The 21810-nt window shown below is 45.3% G+C and overlaps 1 protein-coding gene across 1 annotated transcript in view; it reads left to right on the top strand.

Annotated features, from left to right (window-relative positions):
* MCF2 (MCF.2 cell line derived transforming sequence) overlaps positions 1-21042 on the top strand; it is a 43242-nt gene extending 22200 nt beyond the window's left edge. Inside the window, 17 exon segments of the mRNA XM_008641473.2 lie at positions 2090-2178; positions 2749-2837; positions 3071-3137; positions 4889-5004; positions 5117-5186; positions 5524-5620; positions 5923-6017; positions 6985-7110; positions 7879-8100; positions 11520-11612; positions 11905-11983; positions 12510-12573; positions 13026-13132; positions 13212-13324; positions 13600-13712; positions 15165-15265; positions 19108-21042. Of these exon segments, the coding sequence (XP_008639695.1) occupies positions 2090-2178; positions 2749-2837; positions 3071-3137; positions 4889-5004; positions 5117-5186; positions 5524-5620; positions 5923-6017; positions 6985-7110; positions 7879-8100; positions 11520-11612; positions 11905-11983; positions 12510-12573; positions 13026-13132; positions 13212-13324; positions 13600-13712; positions 15165-15265; positions 19108-19148 (1682 nt within the window). The 3' untranslated portion in view covers positions 19149-21042.
* The last annotated feature ends 768 nt before the right edge of the window (positions 21043-21810 follow it).

Here is a 21810-nt window from a genome sequence, read left to right as displayed (position 1 = left end):
GGATGTGGCACCATGTTAGCTTTAAATGATAACATTAAAACTTTCATCCTTGGCAGCCCTGAGTGTATCAGGCAGAATTAAAAGAGATTTCAAAGTAGTGTCCATGTATTTTCAACCAGGGACTTGCTAAATTGTGTCAGAATATTAAATTCAGCGATCTGACTACATAAAAGCAATTAAACATTTGTGTTTTAACACTAGGTTTTTATGATGAATTAGCAAATATTGGTTATGGTGGGTTGTAGCAGGTGTCACACAGCAGCAAAAGCAGCTTCAGTTCAGGGAATGAGAAATGTAAGTAGCCAGGTGGTGGGGTGGGAATGAAGCTAGATGGAATGAAGGAAATGAAGCTACTCAAGATGCAGGCCAGTGCAGCAAATAAATCCCAGGTTTCCTCTTCCCAGGCTGATGCCATCCTCTCTAAAGCACATTACCTTCTGAAGCCCTTTCCTCAATCAGTAAAAAAGCTCTGAGTCTTTAAACTAGAGCATTTCTCATTTTACCTAGCACAGCTTTTCCAGCTTTCTAGAAAGAGGAAAGGGTTAAAGACAAATTATTGACTTAAAGAGTAGGGTAAATGCGTGGCCACTTCTGTGGGATGTCGTGAGATCGTTGTCACTCAGCTGGGCTTATTTCATGCTTTTCTGGGATGCAAGTTTTTCTAGCAGAGGCACTTGGTCACCTGCAAAGCACAGGTGTCCTCCATTAATCCCCTTCCTGAAAGCAATGATCAAGTGAGGGAAAGACAAAAGGGTCCTCTTTGGATAGATCATGACAAGAGAGCTTTTTAATAAGGCCTGTTTGATACCAAACATCAAACCACTGCAGGCCTGCTGGTGTGATGTGCAGTGTCAAAGACACATGCTGAGCTCTGCTGGGAGTGCTTTGAGATGGATGGGTTTTATGGTGTGGATTGAAACCAAACCAACTCTGAGCACATCACTTTCGTCCTCTATTCTTTTCTTTCTTATATTTCTATGCCCCTTTCCCCCCCTTCTTTCTCTGTCTGAGGACAGATGCTTCCTCTTTTATCTTTGCCCTGGATTTGAAGCCTGTCTGAGAAATGCGGTTCTAATTTTTAAACCTTTTTTTTGGAGGAGCTGGGGAAAGAGCTCCCTGAGCCCTAAAGTGTAGTGAGATGTGCAGAAGTGGCACTGCAGGCTGTGGCAGAGCCAAGTGCTGGAGTAGAGTCACTCTTGCAACAGAAGCTGGTGCCCATCTCCCAGCCAGCTTCATATCCGTGTTCCCTTCGTCCCCGTGGCAGTCTCTGAGCAGGACCACTGGCAAGTCCTCAGCTCTTTCGAGTCTTCCCATGTGTGATGGGTCACACCCCATGCACACCTCTGCTCTGTGTCCAGCATCCAGAGCTCTCTGTTTATACCCCAAGGTCCAAGGCCTGGGTGTGATAAGGTGGAACAGCTGGATCTCACAGCTGCCCCAGCTGAAGATGGGCTGACTGCTCTCCACACCACTTTGCCCTCAGAGCATCTTCGTGGCCTCCTCTGGACTCTCTCCAGCATGTCCATGTTCTTCTTATGAAGTATTTGAATGATGTCATATAACTCCTTGGAGAGACTGATGCTTTATTTTTAAGCTTCCAGTTTACCTCTGTGGCTTAATTACAACTTGTAATAGTTTACTGACAATATCAATACATGTGTGCAAGACGGAGAAACAGTTCATTGCAGCTGAGCATCTTGCCCTGCATTCATAAAAGGACTTTAAAACAGTGTCCTAGTAGGGGATGTTCTTTTCTGTAGTTTATTTGCTTTTATTGTTCTTGCTGTTACCATATGCTCAGGCTGCAGAGACTTTTGTTAGGTTTTGATTACTGTGTTCCCTTAGTGGGCATTTCGTTTTTTCTAAATATTTTTACTTTACGACCTTTATGACCATGTGACATGCTATGTGGCATTAGGATTGTTTGGGATAAATACCCTTTATTTGGACAGTTTGCTATTAGTATTAGCTGACTAATTATTTAATCTTAAAGTGTGTCCCATTTTTCCTTCTGACTTACTAGTTTCTGTCAAAAGAATCTCCTTCGCTATAGATGTACATTATGTAATTCTGCTTTTTTCTACCCAAGGTGTGGATTTTAATTCCAGTTTGAAATTTTCATTTGATCTCTCTCTCCCTGGGAAGAAAACTTCAAGAAAAACTCCAAGTTCTCGCAAGGTAAAAATTATTCATGAAATCTGAGTGAGTTTTATACGGTGAAAAACTGAAACTGCTCTAAAGATTGATTGTACTTTGGATTTGATCTCTTTATTTTCTTTTCTTTTTTTCTTTAAAAAAAATCAAAGCAAACCCAAACCCTCTTACATCCATACGCTTTAGTTGGATTAGTCCAGCACCTGAGCTCTATCTTGGATTGATTTTCCAATATCCAGATACCTATTTCCTGTGTGTTATTCCCTGAACTTATTTTTCACATGACAGAGGTGTGTATTAGGAAATATCCCCATCCACAGATACTACCCCTGTGGAAGCTGTTCTCTGACCTCTGCACTAACGGATTATGTCACCAGTATTTTCCAATTTTATGTAGCAGAGTAATTTCTGGGAATACTTGGCTACCCACTACATGTTATTCCCTTGTAATGTTTACTGCACAAGGGTTCTTATAATGAAACATATTTCATCCTTCCCCAAAGAGTTTCCTTGCTGGCCCCAAGGGCTGGGCTCCTCCTGCCCCTGCAGTGCCCTTCCTGCAGCTCCTTCCAGTGCATCCCATTTCTCTTCCAGATTGAAGTCATGCATGACTATCAGGAGAAGCGGAATTCCCTGCAGTATTTTATCTCAGACAGTGATGACAGCTTAGATACGCTGAAAGGGTAAGCACTCACCCCATTTACAGCACCTAAAATGATGATTATTTCTGGCCAATCCTTGCCCTATCCCTGTGTTCCTCCAGCCTGACCCAGCTGTCATCTCTTGTGCTTTTACCTCTTGGTTATTAATGAGATCACACAATGTTTTGGGCTCCTTGAACTGCAGTGATCACCTGTGGGGCTTTTTATAGACATGCAAATAATATACTTCTATTTTTTTTTATTTTTTATTTTAGCCATGTCATAAATGAGCTTATAGAAACAGAGAGAGTGTATGTGGAGGAACTCTTCACTGTTTTGACGGTGAGTGACTTCTCCAGGTTGCTCATTACTGTTCCCTGGTGACTTGTACAAAAGGGCACCTGCCACTCTGTCAGCCCAAACGAAGATGTGACAGGGCAGGTTTCCACCAGACTGTCAGATCCCAAGCTAGGCATAAATGCTCAAGTTTTCTCCTTAAGTTTTCTTTGTTAGAAGCATCTGCAGGAACAGTTGGTGTCAGGATGAGCTTTTCATCTACAATGGAGGAGAAGCCTTCTGTTTGTACACAAAAGCACTGGTAATTAGTCTTAGCAGTGCCTGTAAAATACACAAAAAGCTGTTTCTTTTTACTGTTCCCTAATTCCCTTTACCTTTCGGAGACAAAAGAAAGAGGCTTGTGTTTTATCCTTGGGAGAATTCCATCTCAATACTGTGAAGTTCATGGCCATATGAAGCACATTACTTTAGAAAGCAGATTATGATTTCTCATACTGCCATTTTAGACACTTCTACTTTATTCCAAAATAACTCTTGCTGATGGCCAAAACAAGTTGGCTGTTAAATAGCTCTCCCCCTCACATTTCTCTCACCCAGGAGCAAGCAGGATATAAATCTGTTGGACTGCAGGTAGTTACACGTAATTTCCCTGCACTGATTGGGTTTTTGTTAAACCACACTGTCTGTGATGAAGCAGTTGGCAGGTACACAGAGTTATTGCTGTGCACATCAAGTCTAGATAGAGAAAAATGGACAGATAGACTTCAGTTTTCTGAAAATAGTATTTCCTTTAAAGAGGAATGCCTGCTTGCTGGCCTTAAATAAAAATGACTGATTTTCCAGATACATATCATCTATTGCATCCTTAATCAACTACAAAATGCCTGCTTAGTATAAGGAATATTGATTCCAACCACAGTGAGTGTGAGAGATTAGTTTGGAAAGCCAAAGGAGATGTGCTGTACATGTTGAACACATTCTTGCTGCTCATGTAAAAAGGGCCTCAGTTCTGTGCAGTCCTTGGGGACCAGCTTGAGCTGTGGCTAATGGCAGTCTTGGGGTCCTCTTTGCCCTGATGGTCCTGAGCTCTGGCTGTGCCTTCTCCCTGCACTGCAGTTAGGAAATTTGCCTTATCTGGTGCAGTTGTGCAGTGATGGGATGTTACTTTGGGGAGCTTTACATTCTTTCCTAGTTCCACCCAACAATTTGTATTTCAGTGTTCTCCATTCCAGCTCCTCCCCAGTTTGGGAGCCTGTGATTTCAAGGGGCAAGTGGAGCCACAGAGCCCAGAATTCCGGAAGCACTGAGGAAAGCAAGACCCCGGTGCTCAGCATGTCTTGTACAGGAGCAAAAAGCCCATTGATTTTGGTATTTGATCCCAAGCTGTGTCTGGTTGGTAGCTCACTGCCTCCTGCAGTGGTTCTGGTGGGGCTGTGTGTAACTGCTCCCTCTGCACACACACACTGCCACTCCTGAGTCCCCTGGGCACAGAGGAGATGTGACAGGTATTCCTGTGGGTCCTCTCCTGCAGCCAGGCTGATTTGCCTTTGGAGAATTGGGAGCATCTCTGCAGTGCTGCCAGCCCCACAGGAGCTGCCCCAAGCCACTCCCTCCTGGACCACAACCCCATGTGCCCAGAGACTGAAAGACAGGGATTTAGAGACTGAAGAACAGGGAATAAAAGGGATATTGCACTTAAAAACAAAGAGATTGTCTTGGAAGTCTGTTCATGTCCCCTTTTTATCTGCCTTTGAGGAGATGGCAGCTGAGTGATGAGCCCTTTTTGCATCTGGCAGGGCTACAGAGCAGAGATGGATAATCCTGCCATGCTCATCCTCCTGCCCCCCGTGCTGAGGAACAGGAAGGACGTCCTCTTCGGAAACATGCCTGAGATCTATGACTTCCACAACAAGTATGGTGTTGCTCTGTTCCCTTGTTATCAGACTGAGCCCTTGCAACGATGAAATACACAAACCTTACCTTGCTCACTGCTGCGTTTTTGTCCCTTCTCCCATCTCTTGCAGAATTTTCCTGCACAGTTTGGAAAACTGCCTGGGAGCACCCGAGAGAGTGGGATGTTGTTTTCTAGACAGGGTGGGTGACTCATTTTCACGTATAAAGCAGACTCGAAGGCCAATGTTTCTCCTGGTTTGTCACGCTCTGCAACACCTCACTTATGTCGGTTGAGTGAGAAGCTCCTGAGCCTCAGGACCCACAGCCTGGCCAGCAGGGATGGGGCAGAGCAGCCATCGTGACCACGCTGGGGTCTGCTGGGATCCCCAGCAGTGCTTTTTTCACCCAGACTCTGTCACTTTGAGATAGTAAAAATGGCAGCAGAGATAAAAGCACGCACAGTTTGGGCGTTGGCCTCATTTGCTTCCCAGCAGGATTGGGTCCCTGAGGGTGACTTGCCTTTCGGCTTCCCTTGCAGCGGGAGGATTTCCAGATGTATGAGAAGTACTGCCAGAACAAGCCCCGCTCCGAGTCCCTGTGGAGGCAGTGCTCCGAAAGCTCCTTCTTCCAGGTGAGCTGCCTCTTCTACCCAGGCTGGCATCACTGTGGGACACTCCCTTGTCCTAAACACCCTCCTCGACAGCCCACAATTCTCCTGCATTTTGTTTGGTGTTGTGTGAAAAGTGCACACAAAAGACTCGCAGAAAGAGATGTTGGAGTTTCTTGTACACCAGGAGCACAAGGCAGATCCACTCACTGTGTTATTTTGCATGTTGTTGTAATATTTCTTTAGTTGTAGGCACCATTCAATGCTTTGACATGAAATCTTGAGAGCCATCAAACCCCACGGTCGTGCTGTTGGAATAGCTACTTATAGATGCTGCAAAACTTACTTAGCCTGACAAGCTCGGGCTGGATTCCTATTTGCTCAAACCAGTACAGCGCCTGACAAAATACCAGTTACTTCTGAAGGTATCTCATGCTCTGCTTTGTAAAGGGCATCACAGATAGATTAGACTTGTTTTCCAGTTTGCTTTATTTTTCAATTAAAGGTTACCTGTAAATCAGCAGGGAGCTTTGGATGACATATTGCTTATCTTGGCCCTCTGAAGTGACTTTCAGTGAAGATGAATGTTCACATACCTGAAAAGGGAACAAGTGCTTTTAACAAGCCATTTTTTAAGGAAAGACTGTTTGAATCCGTTCAGAGATGCAAAATTACAGAAGCACCTGTAAGAAAACTGAGCCAGAGATAATCTTGAGAATCTGATGAATGAAATAGATTGTTGCATCTCTTCTCCTCAGGTGTTGATAGTGCCTGTAATCTTTAATGCCTTTATTCTTGTGTCCCCCCTCTGAGGCAGGGCAGTGCTGTTATTCTCACTTTGTAAGGCAGGGTTAACACTTGGGCAGTAGCTTCTGACTTCACCCTCTAGACTCTTGAATGAGTATACATGCAGCTGTAAGTGGACACAGGAGATTTGAAATGAAACTGATTTTATCTCGGTAAAATTCTGTCTTCCATTTACTGACTTGGAACAGAATTTATAAAATCCAGAGCCTTCTTGTGTCTGCCAGTCTGAAGACAATCATCTACTGCAAGCCCATTTGAGGGCATGTGTGGCATATTGGCAGCTAATGAAGAACCTGAGCCTTATTTCCCATGCCTTACCAAGCAGGAAAACACAACACAAAGGAATCAGATGAATGTGGTGCTGCTCTATACTGACACCATCCTTACGGAAACACATTAAAAATAGGCCATCCTTCAGTGACCTGTTCCACACTCGTACTTGAGTGCTTTAGAGGGAGTCTTTTTCCAGTGACATGAAAAAATAAACTCAGTGTAGGTCACTTCTGGCCATTGCAAACTTTGGGCAAGGTGGAAAAACCTGCTTTGTTCAAGTGCAAACACGTGCTCTCCTATTTCTATTTTCAGGAGCTGCTAAAGTACAGCACGAGCTGTGATGGAGTTCAGGAACTTCAAGAAGCTCTGGTTGCAATGTTGGATTTGCTGAAGTCAGTCAACGACTCTATGCATCAGATTTCAATAACAGGATATGATGTGAGTAGGTTTGAGCAATGAGAGCCCCAGCACAAGGCCGGGTGATGCACTGGGAATGGATGGTGTCCAGAATGTGTGAGCTGAGAACTATCCCAGAACAGCTACAAAGTGAGTGGGATCAGGGAGCCCTCACAGGTGACAGTCTTCCATCTGATTTCAGGGGTTTGGGACATACCCAGGGCTGCACAGTGCCCATACTTGCCACCTTGTGGTTTTCCAGAGTATTTTTCCAGTGTGCACCTTTGTGTTCTCACGGCTGACCTAAGGTCACCATCTCCGTAGCATTTCACATTCAGCATTTAACAAACTGCTCTCTGAGGCTGAGTCTGAGCCTCTCCCACTGGAGTGGTTGTCTTTGCTATGGCTTCAGGGAAGGGTGAGGCTTTCAAAGCTGCTGATCCCAGTTCTGGCCTCCTTGAGAATTCCAACTTCCGACACCTCAGTTCAGGCTCAAATCTCATCTGCCCTGTCTCACTGAAGTAGCCCAGAGCCCCTGAGCTCTTCCATAGGAGCTGCATGGTTTTCCTTTCTTTTGAGTTCTTCCAGTTTCTGACTTTCTAGACTAGCTGCAGCTCTGCATGAGACCTCTCCTTCCCCCTGGGACCAGGTCATCACTCCCAAAAGATCCTCTGATCCTTCCAGGAAGACTTATTCTTGGAGGGACATGCCTTGGAACAGAGCTGGCCCTGTGTCCAGTCACTGGAGAGTCCTCTTGCATCTTAATTGATGTCTTTTTCTTTCTTTTTTTATTTGTCATGCTCTCCTCAGGGTGACCTGAGCGAACTGGGGAAAGTATTGATGCAGGGATCTTTCAGTGTTTGGACAGGACACCGAAAAGGGCCAACAAAAATGAAGGATCTTGCCAGGTTCAAGCCCATGCAGAGGCACCTGTTTCTGTATGAGAAAGCCTTGGTCTTCTGCAAGAAGCGAGAGGAGCACGGAGATGGATATGACAAAACCTCATCTTACAGCTTTAAGCACTTTCTGAAAGTAAGGAGTTTGTGTTTTTATTTATGAAGGTATGGGAGTTTTACACAGCCGTGTGTATTGCAGACCAGTGATTCTGCAGAGCCAAAGGGCATTTCTTCTGTGACCCAGTGGCTTGTTCTCTGCTGCTGAGGGCTGTGATGCCTCACAGGGACGTGCCATATCCACGGAGGGCTGTTGGTTGAATGAACTCTGAGGACCCCAGAGCTGAGGCAGCAGCCGGGAGACCCCATGGACCCGGAGCCACGGATGTGACTCTGCCAGGGAAATGGAGCTGTGCCAGTCCCAGGGGTACAGCTGTGCCTGGCCCCTGCTCTGGTCCGTGTTCCAGGAGTGGGTGAGGGCATGGAAGGGCATTATGTGTCTTTCAGCCCACATGGGAGAGCGAGGAGGCTCCGCGTGCCCCAGGGAGGCCCCTAGGGCAGGCTCTGCCTGGCTGCTCCTGAGCCCTATTTCCCACCCCGCAGGAGGATGCAGGGATAACTCTTCTCCCTCCCCATTGCCTTTCTCCTTTGCAGGCTCCAACTGCAGCTAAAAGGACAATTATCAGATGACAAGAGTAGCCTATGGCAAAATACGAGGGATGTAAGCAACAGTCCCAACCCTATAAATGCTGACTATTGCCAGTAAAATTCCCCAAGCACTGCTCTAGAAGAGACCTTCTGGCATAATGCGTGTGATGAGCAGTTCTAATATCAGCATTTGTTCCTCAGTGCTCTGCCTTGTTTTTCTTGAAGAATAGAAACCCAGTAGGGGAATATATTAGATTGGAAAAAATTGAGAATTGGAGGCAGAGCAGATCCCTGCTGCAGGTCCCTGCTCTCAGCGGGGTCTGGGGAGGGAGATGCATGAGCAGTCAGAAAACAAGGTAACAGTAGGTAAGTCTGTTCAGCTCTGGTGCACATTACAAATGATCTAATAAAAGCAAGTCTCAGGCCATATGTTTTGGTACCTAATGTTTTCCCCAAACAGCATCATTTTCTTTCTGGAGAGCTTGTTTTCCCTGCAGTACTTGTTTTACCATACATGCTTTTGAAAGAACTGAAGAGGTGGCAGGGGAAAATCCAGCTCAGAGGAGAAAATCCTGTGCTCAGGAGTCCAGGCAATGTTTTCCTTTGCCTCAGGAGGGCTCATTTTCCAGTTGACACACAGAGAGGTTGGAGTTAGGGAATCCATGGATTCAGGATTACATCTGCACACATATGTTTTGAGAATTGCTGTTCTGAGGGCAAAATCCTATTTCTGGAGCTCGACATTTATTTGATTCGTGATCAAATAAATTGAATCATTGATATTGGAAAAGACCTCTAAGATCATTGAGTCCAACTGTTAACCCAGCAGTGCCAAATCCACCTCTAAACCGTGACCCCAAGTATCAGGAAATTGTTTTTCTTTGCAGCAATGTTTTTTTTTTGGGATTCAGGGTTGCAATGAGCTGTTGGGTAGAAGTTGTGTAACAGATCATCCGTGAAACAAACAAAAGAAACCCTCAGGATAATATTCTGTATGCTGTAAAATGTGCAGTGGTCAATACCTCTTCAGCTGAGAGTCAGAAACTTAGAGGATGCAGGTTACTGCAGTGCCAGGTAAATCTGCCTGGTGCCACGTGGAAGCTGATGCAGATAAACACCATCCCAGAGCTTTGCACTAACCCAGCCTGGTTGGCACTGCAGTGATCCAACTGCTGACAGTAAATCCTGGGCAGGGGGAGGAAATAGAATTTTAAAATCCACTAACCTGAATGAACAGACTTTCAATCTGTCTCTTCCTGGTGCTTTTTCTTTGCATCATCATATTAGGTCATCTAAAATTTCTAATATCTTGATGCCTGGGCAGTTTTGTAGGAGCCTCTGTAAATTGCCAAGGTAGAGAAGATGCACAGAACTGGGAATTGCAGCGAGTGGGTGAGGTGCTCTCTAGGCTGCCCTTCCAACAGCTTTCATAAATTTTAAGTTTTTATAAAATCAGAATGGAGCCTCATTTGGCTTTCTAAGGCATCTTGACAGGACAAGGGGAAATGGCCTCAAGTTGCACCAGTGGGTTCAGGTTGGATATGAGGAGTGGTCAGGCACTGTCACAGCTGCCCAGGGCAGTGGGGGAGTCCCCATCCTTTGAGGGATTTAAAAGATGTGTGGATGTGGCACTTGGGGACATGGGTTAGTGGTGGCCTTGGCAGTGCCGGGGGAATGGTTGGACTCGATGGTCGTAGAGGTCTTTCCCAGCCTAAATGCTTCTGTGATGTCAAGAGCAACTTGGTTGCTCCTCCCTGAGGCTGTTTATGTCACTGCAAAGGGGCACCAACATTTGAAAAAGCTGGAACAGAACATTTGTTCATGGGACCTCTTCTGTAAGTCATCGACCTCTTTCAGACCAAAAGCTCTGGGCACGCGCATACTGCCAAGGAGGAACAGCAGTGTTGAACAGATGTTATTTCTAAGGTTCTGTTTGTTTATAATGGATTTGTCTAATGCAGTCTGTGTGAATAATTTATGATAGATGATACCTTTGTTATTACATCTGCTCCAAAACATGCAGGTGGGATACCTGAGCTATTTTTGACCATCCCTTAATTGCCAGCAAACTCTGCTTTGAGGGAGAGGATGGTTTGTGTGATATCAGGTATGACAGCATTTTTCAGCTTCATGGCCTGTTCAGGAGGGATGTCAGAGGTCTCCTGTTGTTGAAGAGTTTCTTGTCTCTAATCATAGTTTTAAGCTTGGTTCAGGTCGGTCACATTGTGCAGATCCTGAAGGATTTGGGCCTGTGGTATTTTCATCCAGACTATCAAAAGTGGTTGGTGATACTGAGTAAAGCAGCATTCAGCTTCAAGCCTGGGTGCATCCTGAAAGCTCAGGCTTGGGGCAGCTCAGGCTGTGTATCCAAAAACTAACCCTGCTTTTGGAAACCTTAGGGTTTTTCCCATCACCACTACAGGGATGGTCAGGGGCCAAAGGGTATTGAACTCAAACCCCTAAAGGAGCTAAGGGCTTCACAAGTGGGTTTTAAAGGTCACTGAAAGAGGGAAACAAAGAATTTTGTGAGCAAATAAAGAATAATATGGCAGAAATAATGTATGTAGATAAATAACATGTCACATGTTTATAAATCTTCATATGCCAAACCTGAGAAATTCTGTGCTGAAAGAGGCAACTGAGATGATGCTTGAGTCAGTTCCACTCATTCCCAAATGAAAACTTCCCGAAGGTCCATTGATTGGTTTTGGAAAGCTTATCCAAAATGCAGCAAGCTGATAGAAAGTCAGGAGGCACGAGACAGATAATGACTTTTGGTTGCTACTTGAATTAAAATTGATAAAACATGTTAAATTCAGTGAAAACAAGTATAACTTGCTGTCAAAAGTCTGGATTCCTGGGGAAGAGGGAGCTTTGAATTATGTTAAAATTTGTTGTTTGGATTTGCAGATGAATGCAGTTGGAATAACTGAGAATGTGAAAGGAGATCATCGGAAATTTGAGATCTGGTACAGTGGGAGAGAAGAGGTGTATGTGGTGCAGGTTTGTAGCTTCAGAAATCTGGGTATTTGCACACCCTCAGAGCAGTGAGAAGAAAATGTGTCTCATTGGTCTTTATGGTTGTAGTGATAGCTCTACAATTTCCACTGTGCCTTGCCTGGATGTAAATGGGAATCATCAATTTGAAAAGATTAAGACTGTTTAAAATTTATTGGTAGCTTTGGGAAAAAAAAGGGGATTTCAGTTAATTACAGCAGAGAAAAGTTAAGATTTTATTCCTACATTATAATGATGACTCCTAATTCAAAATTCAGACAATTTTCTCTTCTTCCAGGCCCAAACAGTAGATCTGAAGATGGCATGGTTGAACGAAATAAGAAAAATTTTGTTCAAGCAGCAAGAGCTTATAAAAGGTACATTTGACCAATTTCTCTGTGGCTTTCATTGTGCAGCAGAAGCTTTCCTGTTGTCACATTGCTGATCTTCAAGTCCACTAATTTTCACTGGAGAATTGATTTTTAGAAGCCTGGTAGCAAAATGCTGGAGCGAGGCCTTACATTACAGGGAAATAACATAACTTGGAGCAGTAAAAGCTGGGTGCTCATGTGAAAATGAATTACAGAAGTACATTTTTTTGGTTGTCATTACCTTGGGGATTATTTCACATTTGTTATCATAGGTTTAATTCAACGAGATACATAACAGACCCCTGATTTTAAGCATATTTTGGTCCTCAGTAGCATGCTGGGTATTGGATTTGTGCTAGCATGCCACCTTGATCATAATTAAGTCTGTGCTTTGCAAGAGTCCATAGGTCTGTTTTTCTCTGAACAGAAATCAATAGGGTTGTACAAAAGGTCTAATTTTAAAAGTAATGCTTCAAGTGTGACAGTTGCTAATAAAAAACTGGATTTGAAGCTGTGTTTGCCCTCCCAGCAGTGGAGAAGCAGCAGCCTGGCTCGTGCTCGGAGCAGCTCCCGCTCTCGTCCCAGCTGAGTGACGGGTGAGTGCCAGGAGCTGGCCGGGGCTCCCTGGGGTGCCCTCCCATCAGTGGGCACCCAGCTCCTGCTGGCTGGGTCCTGCTGCCTCTGTGCTGGCCCCGTTTCTGTCTCTGGGGAGGGGACAGGAGGGACGTGCTGCTGCTCTCACCCTTCAGTGGCAGTGGCTGGGGACAGGGTCTGCAGGGGCCACCCTTGAGCCTGGCAGCTCAGCCTGAGCTGCAGCTGCTCTGCAGATGGAGACAGACCAAAGACAGGGCTCTAATTCACACTGCAGCAACTTCATCTCCCCTCCCAGAAAGATTAGGAACCGGGCATTAAATCCTCAATCTTTATAGAAACATGCAGTAAGAGGTACCAGTATTATTTTTGACGCTGTTTTACAAAACCTCATGGAGTTTGTGTTCATTCGTGAAGTAAAACTAAGATTGATTTCTCTATTTTTTTAATGATTCAGGAAGCAGCAGAGAGCCTCCATCAGCTCCGAAGAGAACGACTCGGAGCGCACCAGCCCGGTGATGCTGGACAGCGGGCTCGTGTCCCCCCAGAACAAGCCCCACAGAAGTATGGCCCCTTCCCCTCCCTTCAGGGCATTTCTGTGCGTGCCCACCTACCCCAGCCTGAGCCCCACACTGTCTTCCAGGCTGGCCAGGAATGTCCCAGTCCCTGGAGATCTGCGAGGGGCTGGAGGAGTGGTCGGGTCACCAGTACCTCTCCAACTGCTCGGACACCGAAGAGGAGGACGGGAACCAGCTGGTAGGTGGAGGTGCAGTAGTGGCAGAGCTTGGGGGGCTGCCATGGTCAGTCATCTTGCCTTGCTTTCCTTGGGTAATGGATGGATCTTGTCCATGCCTCTCAGAATTTCTGTATCTCAGTTCGGGGAATGAGAAGATGTCTCAGCCACAGTTTCTTGAAGTAATTTTAATTAAGGTAGCTGATAGGGCTCTGTCACATTCCCTGCAGCAGTCAGAAATCACAGTTGTGTGATGTGAAATGCAGCTAAATAAGATAAGTTTTTCTTTCTTCCACAGTCTCCAGGAAAATACACAGCCCTTGCAGACTGCAAGAGGAGAGGATCAGAGGACCTGCTGGTGAAAAACGGGGATGAAATTCAGCTCTTGCATGAAGATGGTGAGGGACAGTGGTAGGTATTTTAGGATTTCTTTGCCTTATCTTTAAGAGCCTGCAAAGCAGTCCCTTGAAATGTGACTTGCCTGGTGATACACTCACTGCAGCTCCTGACTGAGCTTTAGACTATTCCAGAAAGCTGGAGAATTCATTCCCTTGCCAAGATGGGATGCCATCCACACTGGCTTGGCCTGGGGAAACAAGTCAGGACTTCCCTTGCCATGGGTGTCTGGGTGAGCTGGGTTTTACCAACACCTTCACAGCCCCTCTTGCCATGCTCTTCCCACTTCAGATGGTGCTTCCCTTTGCCTGTGCCAGCTCAGCTCCAGGCTTTGTTCCTCTGGGCTTATTAACAGCCATAGTGAGTAATTGCAAGGCATTTTCCTCCCTCAGACAGCTGTAGGAACGTTAACTGGGGGATGGCTGCAGACCCTGTTTCTCTTCTATGTAAAGCTGTGGCTCACAAGATACCCCCTCTCAGCTGGTTCTCTCCTGGTGGCTGGGAGCATCAGGCCTGCTGCCTGTCGAGCCATTGGTGTCCTTGTCTGGAAGGGCAGCGTGCCCCCTCCTGAGATTTACAGCAGTTTGGCTGAGGTTTCTGGCTCTTTCCTTTCCAGGATGATTCTGCCCAGCTCTCATCAGCCAGCGCGGGCTCTCAGCAGGAGGGAGCCCAGTGTGCCAATGCCTTGTTTGGGGTGTGGGAAGGGTGATGTTAGCAGGAACCTGGATCAGATTTGTGCGGGCACCAGCCTGTAAATGCACAGATGTCAATGCCCCGTGGAGGATTCCTGGCTGACAGCTACAGCCCTTGCACTTAAGAGAAATTAAAATAGGATAAAACAGAATATTTCAGTTGCAAGGGATCTGCAAGGATCATCTAGTCCCACTGCATTTTGAAAAATTCCATTTGTTGTTAGCAAAAGCAAGATGCAAAGCACCTCAGGTTTGCTGCAAGTTCACCTCTCCCTGAGGGCTTCAGCCTGTGCTAGTCAAGAATTTCTCACACCAAGCTTTATTGTTAGCACCAATTTCACTGCATGAGTGAGACACGGGGTTGTCACTTATGAGCATGAGTATTTCCAGCTGCCTAAATCTTGGCTTGAATTTACTTACAGTATCCTGACTAAAATCATCCTACCAGTCTAAACAGCAGAGGAGTGAGGAAAATAATTGCCCTTGACTCCATCAGAAGCCAGTTTTCCTCTACTGGCATCTCTGGAGGTCTTGGGCAGGATGACGTGAGAGGGAGTCCTGTTCCTCTCCATTGTCTAGAGAGGTGTAGGCTTTTTAATTACGTTCCTAAATTTAGGTGGGAGGAGTACTTTAAATGCATGCTCAGGTCCTGTTAAAATGCTGCCCTGGTTTGAACAAATTGTTGCTTGCACCACCAGCTGTGTAGAGTGTGCCCTCACCAAAGGGCTCCTGGGTGTTGGTTGGCTTCTGTTACTAATGCTGTTGTCATTCAAAGGTTGGTGAAAAACCTAAACAGAAGAAAAGAAGGCTGGATTCCTGTCCACAGTCTGCAGATTGTAGTCGGTGACTGCAGATTTCGGAATGCCAAAGTTGCAGGTATTTGATAGCACGCCTAGCAGAAATATTTCATATCTCAAATCAGGTCTTTTAAGCCATTTGCTTTACACTTGATGTACTAAATCTGGCTGCATATGCCTCTGCTGGAAAAATAGAAAAGCAAGCAGCTATTCCAAAAAGCCTGCAAAAGTAGTAAATTAAGCTTTTGTTTGTTTGTTTAACACATTAAGATGTTTCTGAGACTTTAGGCACTAGTAAATTAAAACCAGGCATTTAAAAACATAGATTTCTTTGCAAGAGCGCTGGGTAGAAGATCGGGGAGAAGAGACGGAGTCTGACCAGGGATTCCCGTGACTGTTTTGCCTCCTCACTGCAGTAGCTCAAACCCCGTGTGAACAGGAGGTACCTAAGCAAAATCTCCTCCTGCTGCAAAAGACATCGTGGCCTGACCCCAGCACTCTAAAGGCAATACTTCCTTCCTCCCTGCTGCCTCACTCCTGCCCTCACTGCTGCCTGCTGGTTAATCCATCCTTAGATAAAGTTTATAATAAACAGGTTACCAGGTTTCGGCCAAAGGCTTCGAGTCTCCAAACCCATTTTTCTCATTTTCTAGCTGTAAATGTACATAGAAATAGATAGGGAAGCATAAGAGATGACACAAGAAAATGCCTTAAGAGCAGCCTGTTGCCCTTGCCGTGTACGCAGCATCACCTCCATGTGTTGCCTCATCACCATGCTGTCCATTGGAAATGGGAGACCAGGGTTTGATATGGAACAGCTCAGGAAACTCACATAGACTTAGTCCATTAAAAAACCCCAAAAAACTAGTTGTGACTATATGAAGCAAATTTTGCAAGGAGATTTCTCTTTAAATACTTCTTTCTGTCAGAATCTATTATTCTGATGAATGTGAAGGAAGCCGTCTGAAAGGCTTAAAATTCCAGTCAGCTCTTGCTGGTTTTTCAGTTTATTTCAGTGACATCCATCCTATACAGGAGGGTATTTTTTATCCCCTTTGTTGCAGGGCGGTCAAATCTCACAGGTTGAAGGTTTTCTGATTTTATGTAAGGGGTAGTTTGCTAACCAATGTTCAGAGTTTACTGGCACCCTGTTTTCCAGGTGCAGTTATGGCTCCCTTGATCATCTCTCCATGTGTAGCTATCTCACCAGGTCCTATGCAGAAGGGTTTTCCAGCTGTGACTGCATCTCAAAAAAAGGGTGCTGGCAAACTTTGAACCCTGGTTTGCATTGTCAGTGGTCATATCCCCAAAAACCTAGAGACTGTCAGCTCCAGACTGGTTTACAAAGTTGCTGAGTACAAACTAAGGAGAATTTCACGAGGTGAAACCACAGAAAATGCCTCCTGTGAGTCCCAGGGTCTCCAGAGTCATGTCCCGGGGTCTGAGAGCACTGAGGCTCTGTGTTCCCTGCTGAGGTAACTGTTCTCTTCTGCTGTTGCTGATCGTGGCTGGAGTCTCGAGGCATGATTCTAGTTTTACATGCACTCCAGGAAATATTGGGGGAATGATGTAGAATGTTTTCTTGCTATTTCCTAGAGCTATTCCTAGAGTTTTTCAGCGATGTGTCCTTAAGCCATAAGCAACTTGCACTCTGAAAATTGATTTTCATACAGTACTTTTGCATTCAGCAATTCCCTTTACTCTGTGGGCTGGTCGCTTCACGCTGCAGGTGACACTGTACCACTGACTCCTTGGGAATGGTCTGGATCGGGCTCTTTCCTGCTTCTTCAGAAGATGGAGCTCTTGCTCCAGTATAGCAGAGGGAGAATTAGGCAGCCAAGCTCGTGGAGCAAAGTGGGGGCAGGAGGGAGCATCAGAACCCTCACAGATTATGAGCTGCTTGTGCTGAAATACTGGTTTGCATGTTAGCAATGTAAGCTTGACTAACATGTGGGGTCCCCAAGAGCTTAGAGAGTGTTGGAGTCACCTCAGTGCTGGGGGAGAGACAGTTTTGGCATTCTCTGGGGGCAGTGCCTTATTGCTCAGCCCCAGGTTCCCCTAATTAAACTTTATGTCCAGTCACAGAATTTCAAAGCAACATTCATACAAATCTGGAGGTTGGGATTTTTTTCAGGGTAAAGCCTTTAGCTGAATAGATTAAATGGTTCCCTTACCTTCACATTTCCTCTTAGATTTATACTGTGGCCCTAAAAAAACCTCCCACCACAGGACGACTGATACCTGCATGCCTACAAGCTGTTCCTCTCCCATCCTGCTAATTATTCCAGTGTTGAGCCAGTACAAATCATAATGAAGTTACTGGGAACTTTTTGCTGTCCATTTTAAGTTAGCAGAGGGACACTTGGTAAATGCTTCACTCCCCAGCCATTTCCAGCTTTGCAAATCCATGGTTCTCTTGTAAATCTTGGCCTGGATAGAAGCCACGAGGCTATCTGGGAGGAAGGTGGCTGGCTTGGAGATCATTTTGAAAATGAATTTTCCTTCTGGTGAGCCTCTAGCTGTAAATTCTGAGATTAGTCCTTGCTCCTTTCTTCCAAATAGATTTATTCTCTCTGCTGTGCAAACCCATGGTGGATTTTTTTATGTGCATGATGAAAGAATAGTTTTGTATTGCAGGTGGTAACATGCAGAGCTCAAATGAAAAATATTTGGAGAGACTGTGCTCAGAAAGAGCAATATTCAGAATGTAACTACTGTTGAGGCTCAGCCATGTGTTGCTGGTTTCAGCTGCCTTGCAAGTGGTCAGGCATTGCCTGGTCAACTGACTCAGCTTTTCCATGAATTCACACAGAGATGCAAGATTATCTCCTCATTCAGGGAGGGTGGGGGCTCCAGCATTGCAGTCCCAACTCCTCCTCTGCACTGCAGCAGGAGACAAAACATTTCTGCATGTCCCTTGGTGGCCAGTGTGCCAAAGATCACACTTTGAAGCACTGGCAGGTCTGTGTCAGTGAAGAAAAGGGCATCTCACCTCTCAGCTGCACTGCAGCACCCACGGCAAAGGCTTGGAACCAGATTTTCTCTGAAGTCTCTTCTTATTCAATCCATGCTGTGATTTAAGGTGGACACAGGCTCCTGTTCTACATGCCAAACCCTCTCCTAGTTTGTTTTAACATCCCACTTGCCAAATTCTCTCTTCCAAGCCCTAAGGAGATTCCCTGTGTGTGCTCTTCATGCCATAAAGCTGAGCAAAGGTTTCCCCCCGCTGGCAGTGCCCGAAGGACCAAGCTTGCATGTCCATGCCCCCACTGGACAGGGCACTGGGGATTGTCCCTCAGCCAGGGGAGCTTGAGGCAGCCCTTTTGTGGCTCCCATCTGCCTGATCAGGGTATTTATTGTCTGTGGCTTGAGCTTTCGCAGGCTGCTGCGAGCATGTTGGCAGAAATGTGCAAGCTTTGTCCAAGTTTGGTTAAAATGCCACTTGTGGCTTGCAGCTGCAGCACAGCAGTTTGCACTGCTCCTCACGCACTTTAAGGACTGCAGCCACAGGCTTTTGTGTCTATACAGGGTCCCTTAGAGGAAATGCTGATTTCTTTTTGGCCTTTGGAACATAAAGCAGGGTCTCCTCCTATGATCTGAGATGCCAGCCAGCTTCACAGAACAGCTATTTAGTAACGCCCTAGAAAACCACTTCAAGCCTGACAAAATAAGGAGCCTAGAGAAGATATCAGCTGGCCTTGCTGTGATAATGAAGTAATAGATGATGGAAATGAGTCAAACCCTGTGGTCCTGCCTTAGTCAAGGCTCTCACTGAAGCCAGTGGGAGTTCAGCTTTTAGGGAGAAATACAGAAGTGCATTTATTTTTTTTATGTTATACAAATGTTACATGATTATAGGGAACAATGTATTTCTTGGAATAAGATGCTTTAATATTAACATCATTCTCCATTACTTTATAGATGCTGCCCTGTGTAACACGAGAAAGTTCAGTTCCCCTTGAATTAAGGGTGAACTAGTAGCATCTTATTTTCGATGCTCTTTGGAAGCTTTCAACTAAGTGTTACAGAGAAATAGCACAATAGTTGGAGTTGTCCTGTACTATTCATCACATTCACAGACCTCCACAGCTTCATCTGCACTGAATGGGACTGGGGTCCTAAGCAGCTTCTCATGCTCATAAAGGAAGCCATTCTCTGCTCTTTGGTTTTTTTTTGCCTGTGGAAAGTATGATATTTTATTAATTTTTCCTACTGTTTTTCCATGACATACATCATGTTTCATCAGAGAAGTACACTACAGTTTCCTGACACTTTGTTTAGATGCTTGAAATTTCCTCTACAGGTTGAAGTAGGTTTTGCCTACTTGTTAGCTGACAACTGTTGAAGTTGCAAACAAGAGTTGAGTTTTGGTAAACCAAAAAGAAAAAAAAAACCAAACAAAGAAGCTGTATGTCCCACTTAATTGATTTTATGGGTGGATTTTTCTTAAATATCTGCTTCAGCTATGTGAATGTAATGTTCTGTAAGAGCATCATCTGGCTGACTCACATGTGAGGATGCAATAACACTAAAGATCCTCTTTTTGCACTTAGGGTCTGAGTCCAGCCCATTGCAATCAGCCTCCTTGATTTCAGTGGGGTTTGGATCAGGTCAAACTGACAACTCAGGGTTGTCACCAATCACTTAGGGTCCCAAAGCGTCCCAAGGCTGAAACCTGTATCTAGCAAGTGTTGAAGTTTACATTAATGTATGTACTTTTGGAACACGTGCCATAAATCCAAGCTAAATGTCCATGTTTGCACTAAGGATGTTCTTGTGATAAGACTTTTTCAGCATCTTTAACAATAATGTATCTATTGAATTTTTGAGAAAGGAAGAAGAATGTTGAAGACTCATAATTTAATTATTTTGTGTTTCTTTGTCTAGTTTTGCTTTTGTAGAACATAGGTAGGTACAGGTGGTTTGAACTTTTAAGCAGATGTGTGCAAAGAGCACCTGAGTGTGTGGAGAGCAGGGTTAATAGTGTGCATGCAGTAGTGAATTTGCTCTGTCCCAGTCAAATGCAATGTTTAGACCATGGACTAAAGGGGGACCTTTATGATCTGACTTTTATTTGTGAACCAGTCCTTAGACACAGTCCCAAGTTGAGTTAAACATACTGGGGTTTGTTTTGTGACCATTTTTGTGTGGAGGCACTGTTGAGCCACTCAATGGCTGTGGTTGCCTGGGGGTTCCCCATCACTCAGTGGACATCTCTCCACTGTGGGTCTCCAGTATGGGGGGTGACCCTTGTGCACCCTCAGAAATGTGACCAGCTGAGTCTGAACTGAGCAACACCACAGACCTAGAACAATCCTGATATCCTTCAGCCACTGACAATCACAGTGCAGAGGTTTTAAGCCACTGAAGGTTCTTTTCATCTACTTTAAAATCAATCACAATGCACTAATTGGGTGGGAAAGTAGGAGTGTCTTAAGTTACTGTTGGGGCTGTTTATAGCGGTAACAATTCTTGTGGTAACAATACACATTTTGAGGTACAACTGTAAATATTTGTCTGAAACATAGCACACATTGCATATTAAATGATTTTAATCTTTTTTGTCTTCCATGGTTTTAAATCTAAGCTTTTATTAATTTATGAGGTTGATAAGTTCTGCAAATCTGAATGTACAGTCTGAGGTTTTTAACATTTGAAACTTTGCACACGACATGGTATGTTCCCCTGAGTATGCTGTTGAACTAGGCTCTTCATGTATATGTATAAATTACAGTAGAGAATTTTCTCTGACTGCAAGTTTAAATGAACTATATTGTATATGTACCTGTAAAAAATGTGTTAAATCTATATTTAAAGATTAAAAACTTGTTAAATAAATCCATCTGAGAATATGCAGTTCTGTTCAAAGATGCATCTGCTGTAATTCTAGATAAAAAGCTCCTCACAGTGTTGGTTTTATTTCATTTCCTTGGAACACCTTAAAACCTTCTTATATGCATTTTGATTTTGAGGTAAGCAGTGGCAGATGATCCAGTTAGTTTCTTGCTGGATGCAGTGGCACTGAAATTGGGAGAGGCACCTTAGTGCTCATACTGATGTCTGAATGAGCAGCTGCTGCAACCCTGCCCTGGCTCAGGGTGTCCCCAGCCTGCCCCTCATCCATCCCAGCACGGCTCAGGGTGTCCCCAGCCCTGGCCTCCCTTTCCTTCCAGCACCGTGCAGCACTACCAGGAGCCACCTCTGGGCTGAGGAGCACAGGCTCTGCTCACAGGTGGGCCCATGGGGACATTGTGGGCATCAGCAGAGGTGGCCTTGGGCCAGGGAGAACACCCCTGGCCGTGGGTTCTGCCCCTGGGGACATGCTGGGGTCCCTGCGGGCTGGTGAAGCCTGCCCATGCCAGGCAGCCCAGTGCAGGTCCTGGAAGCCCCCCTGTTTCCTTGTGCACCCCTGGAGGTTTCCATGGAAGGAGAGACAAGCTGAATGAGCCCTGGTCAGAGATAAACCTCTGTTCCTCTGGGATTATTCCCTTCCCTTGAAGTTGTGAACTCAATTAAACATACCTGAATCAAGCAGACAAAGGACCCCTGCCCAGCACTGCCTTTCCCTGGGCTGCCACCTCCCTTCCCTGTGCCTCTGTGTTAGTGCCAGCCTGGACACAGGGC

This window comes from Corvus brachyrhynchos, unplaced genomic scaffold (assembly GCF_000691975.1).
Source record: "Corvus brachyrhynchos isolate BGI_N302 unplaced genomic scaffold, ASM69197v1 scaffold220, whole genome shotgun sequence".
In the NCBI taxonomy this organism is placed as follows: Eukaryota; Metazoa; Chordata; class Aves; order Passeriformes; family Corvidae; genus Corvus; species Corvus brachyrhynchos.
This window is presented reverse-complemented; position numbering and strand designations above follow the sequence as displayed.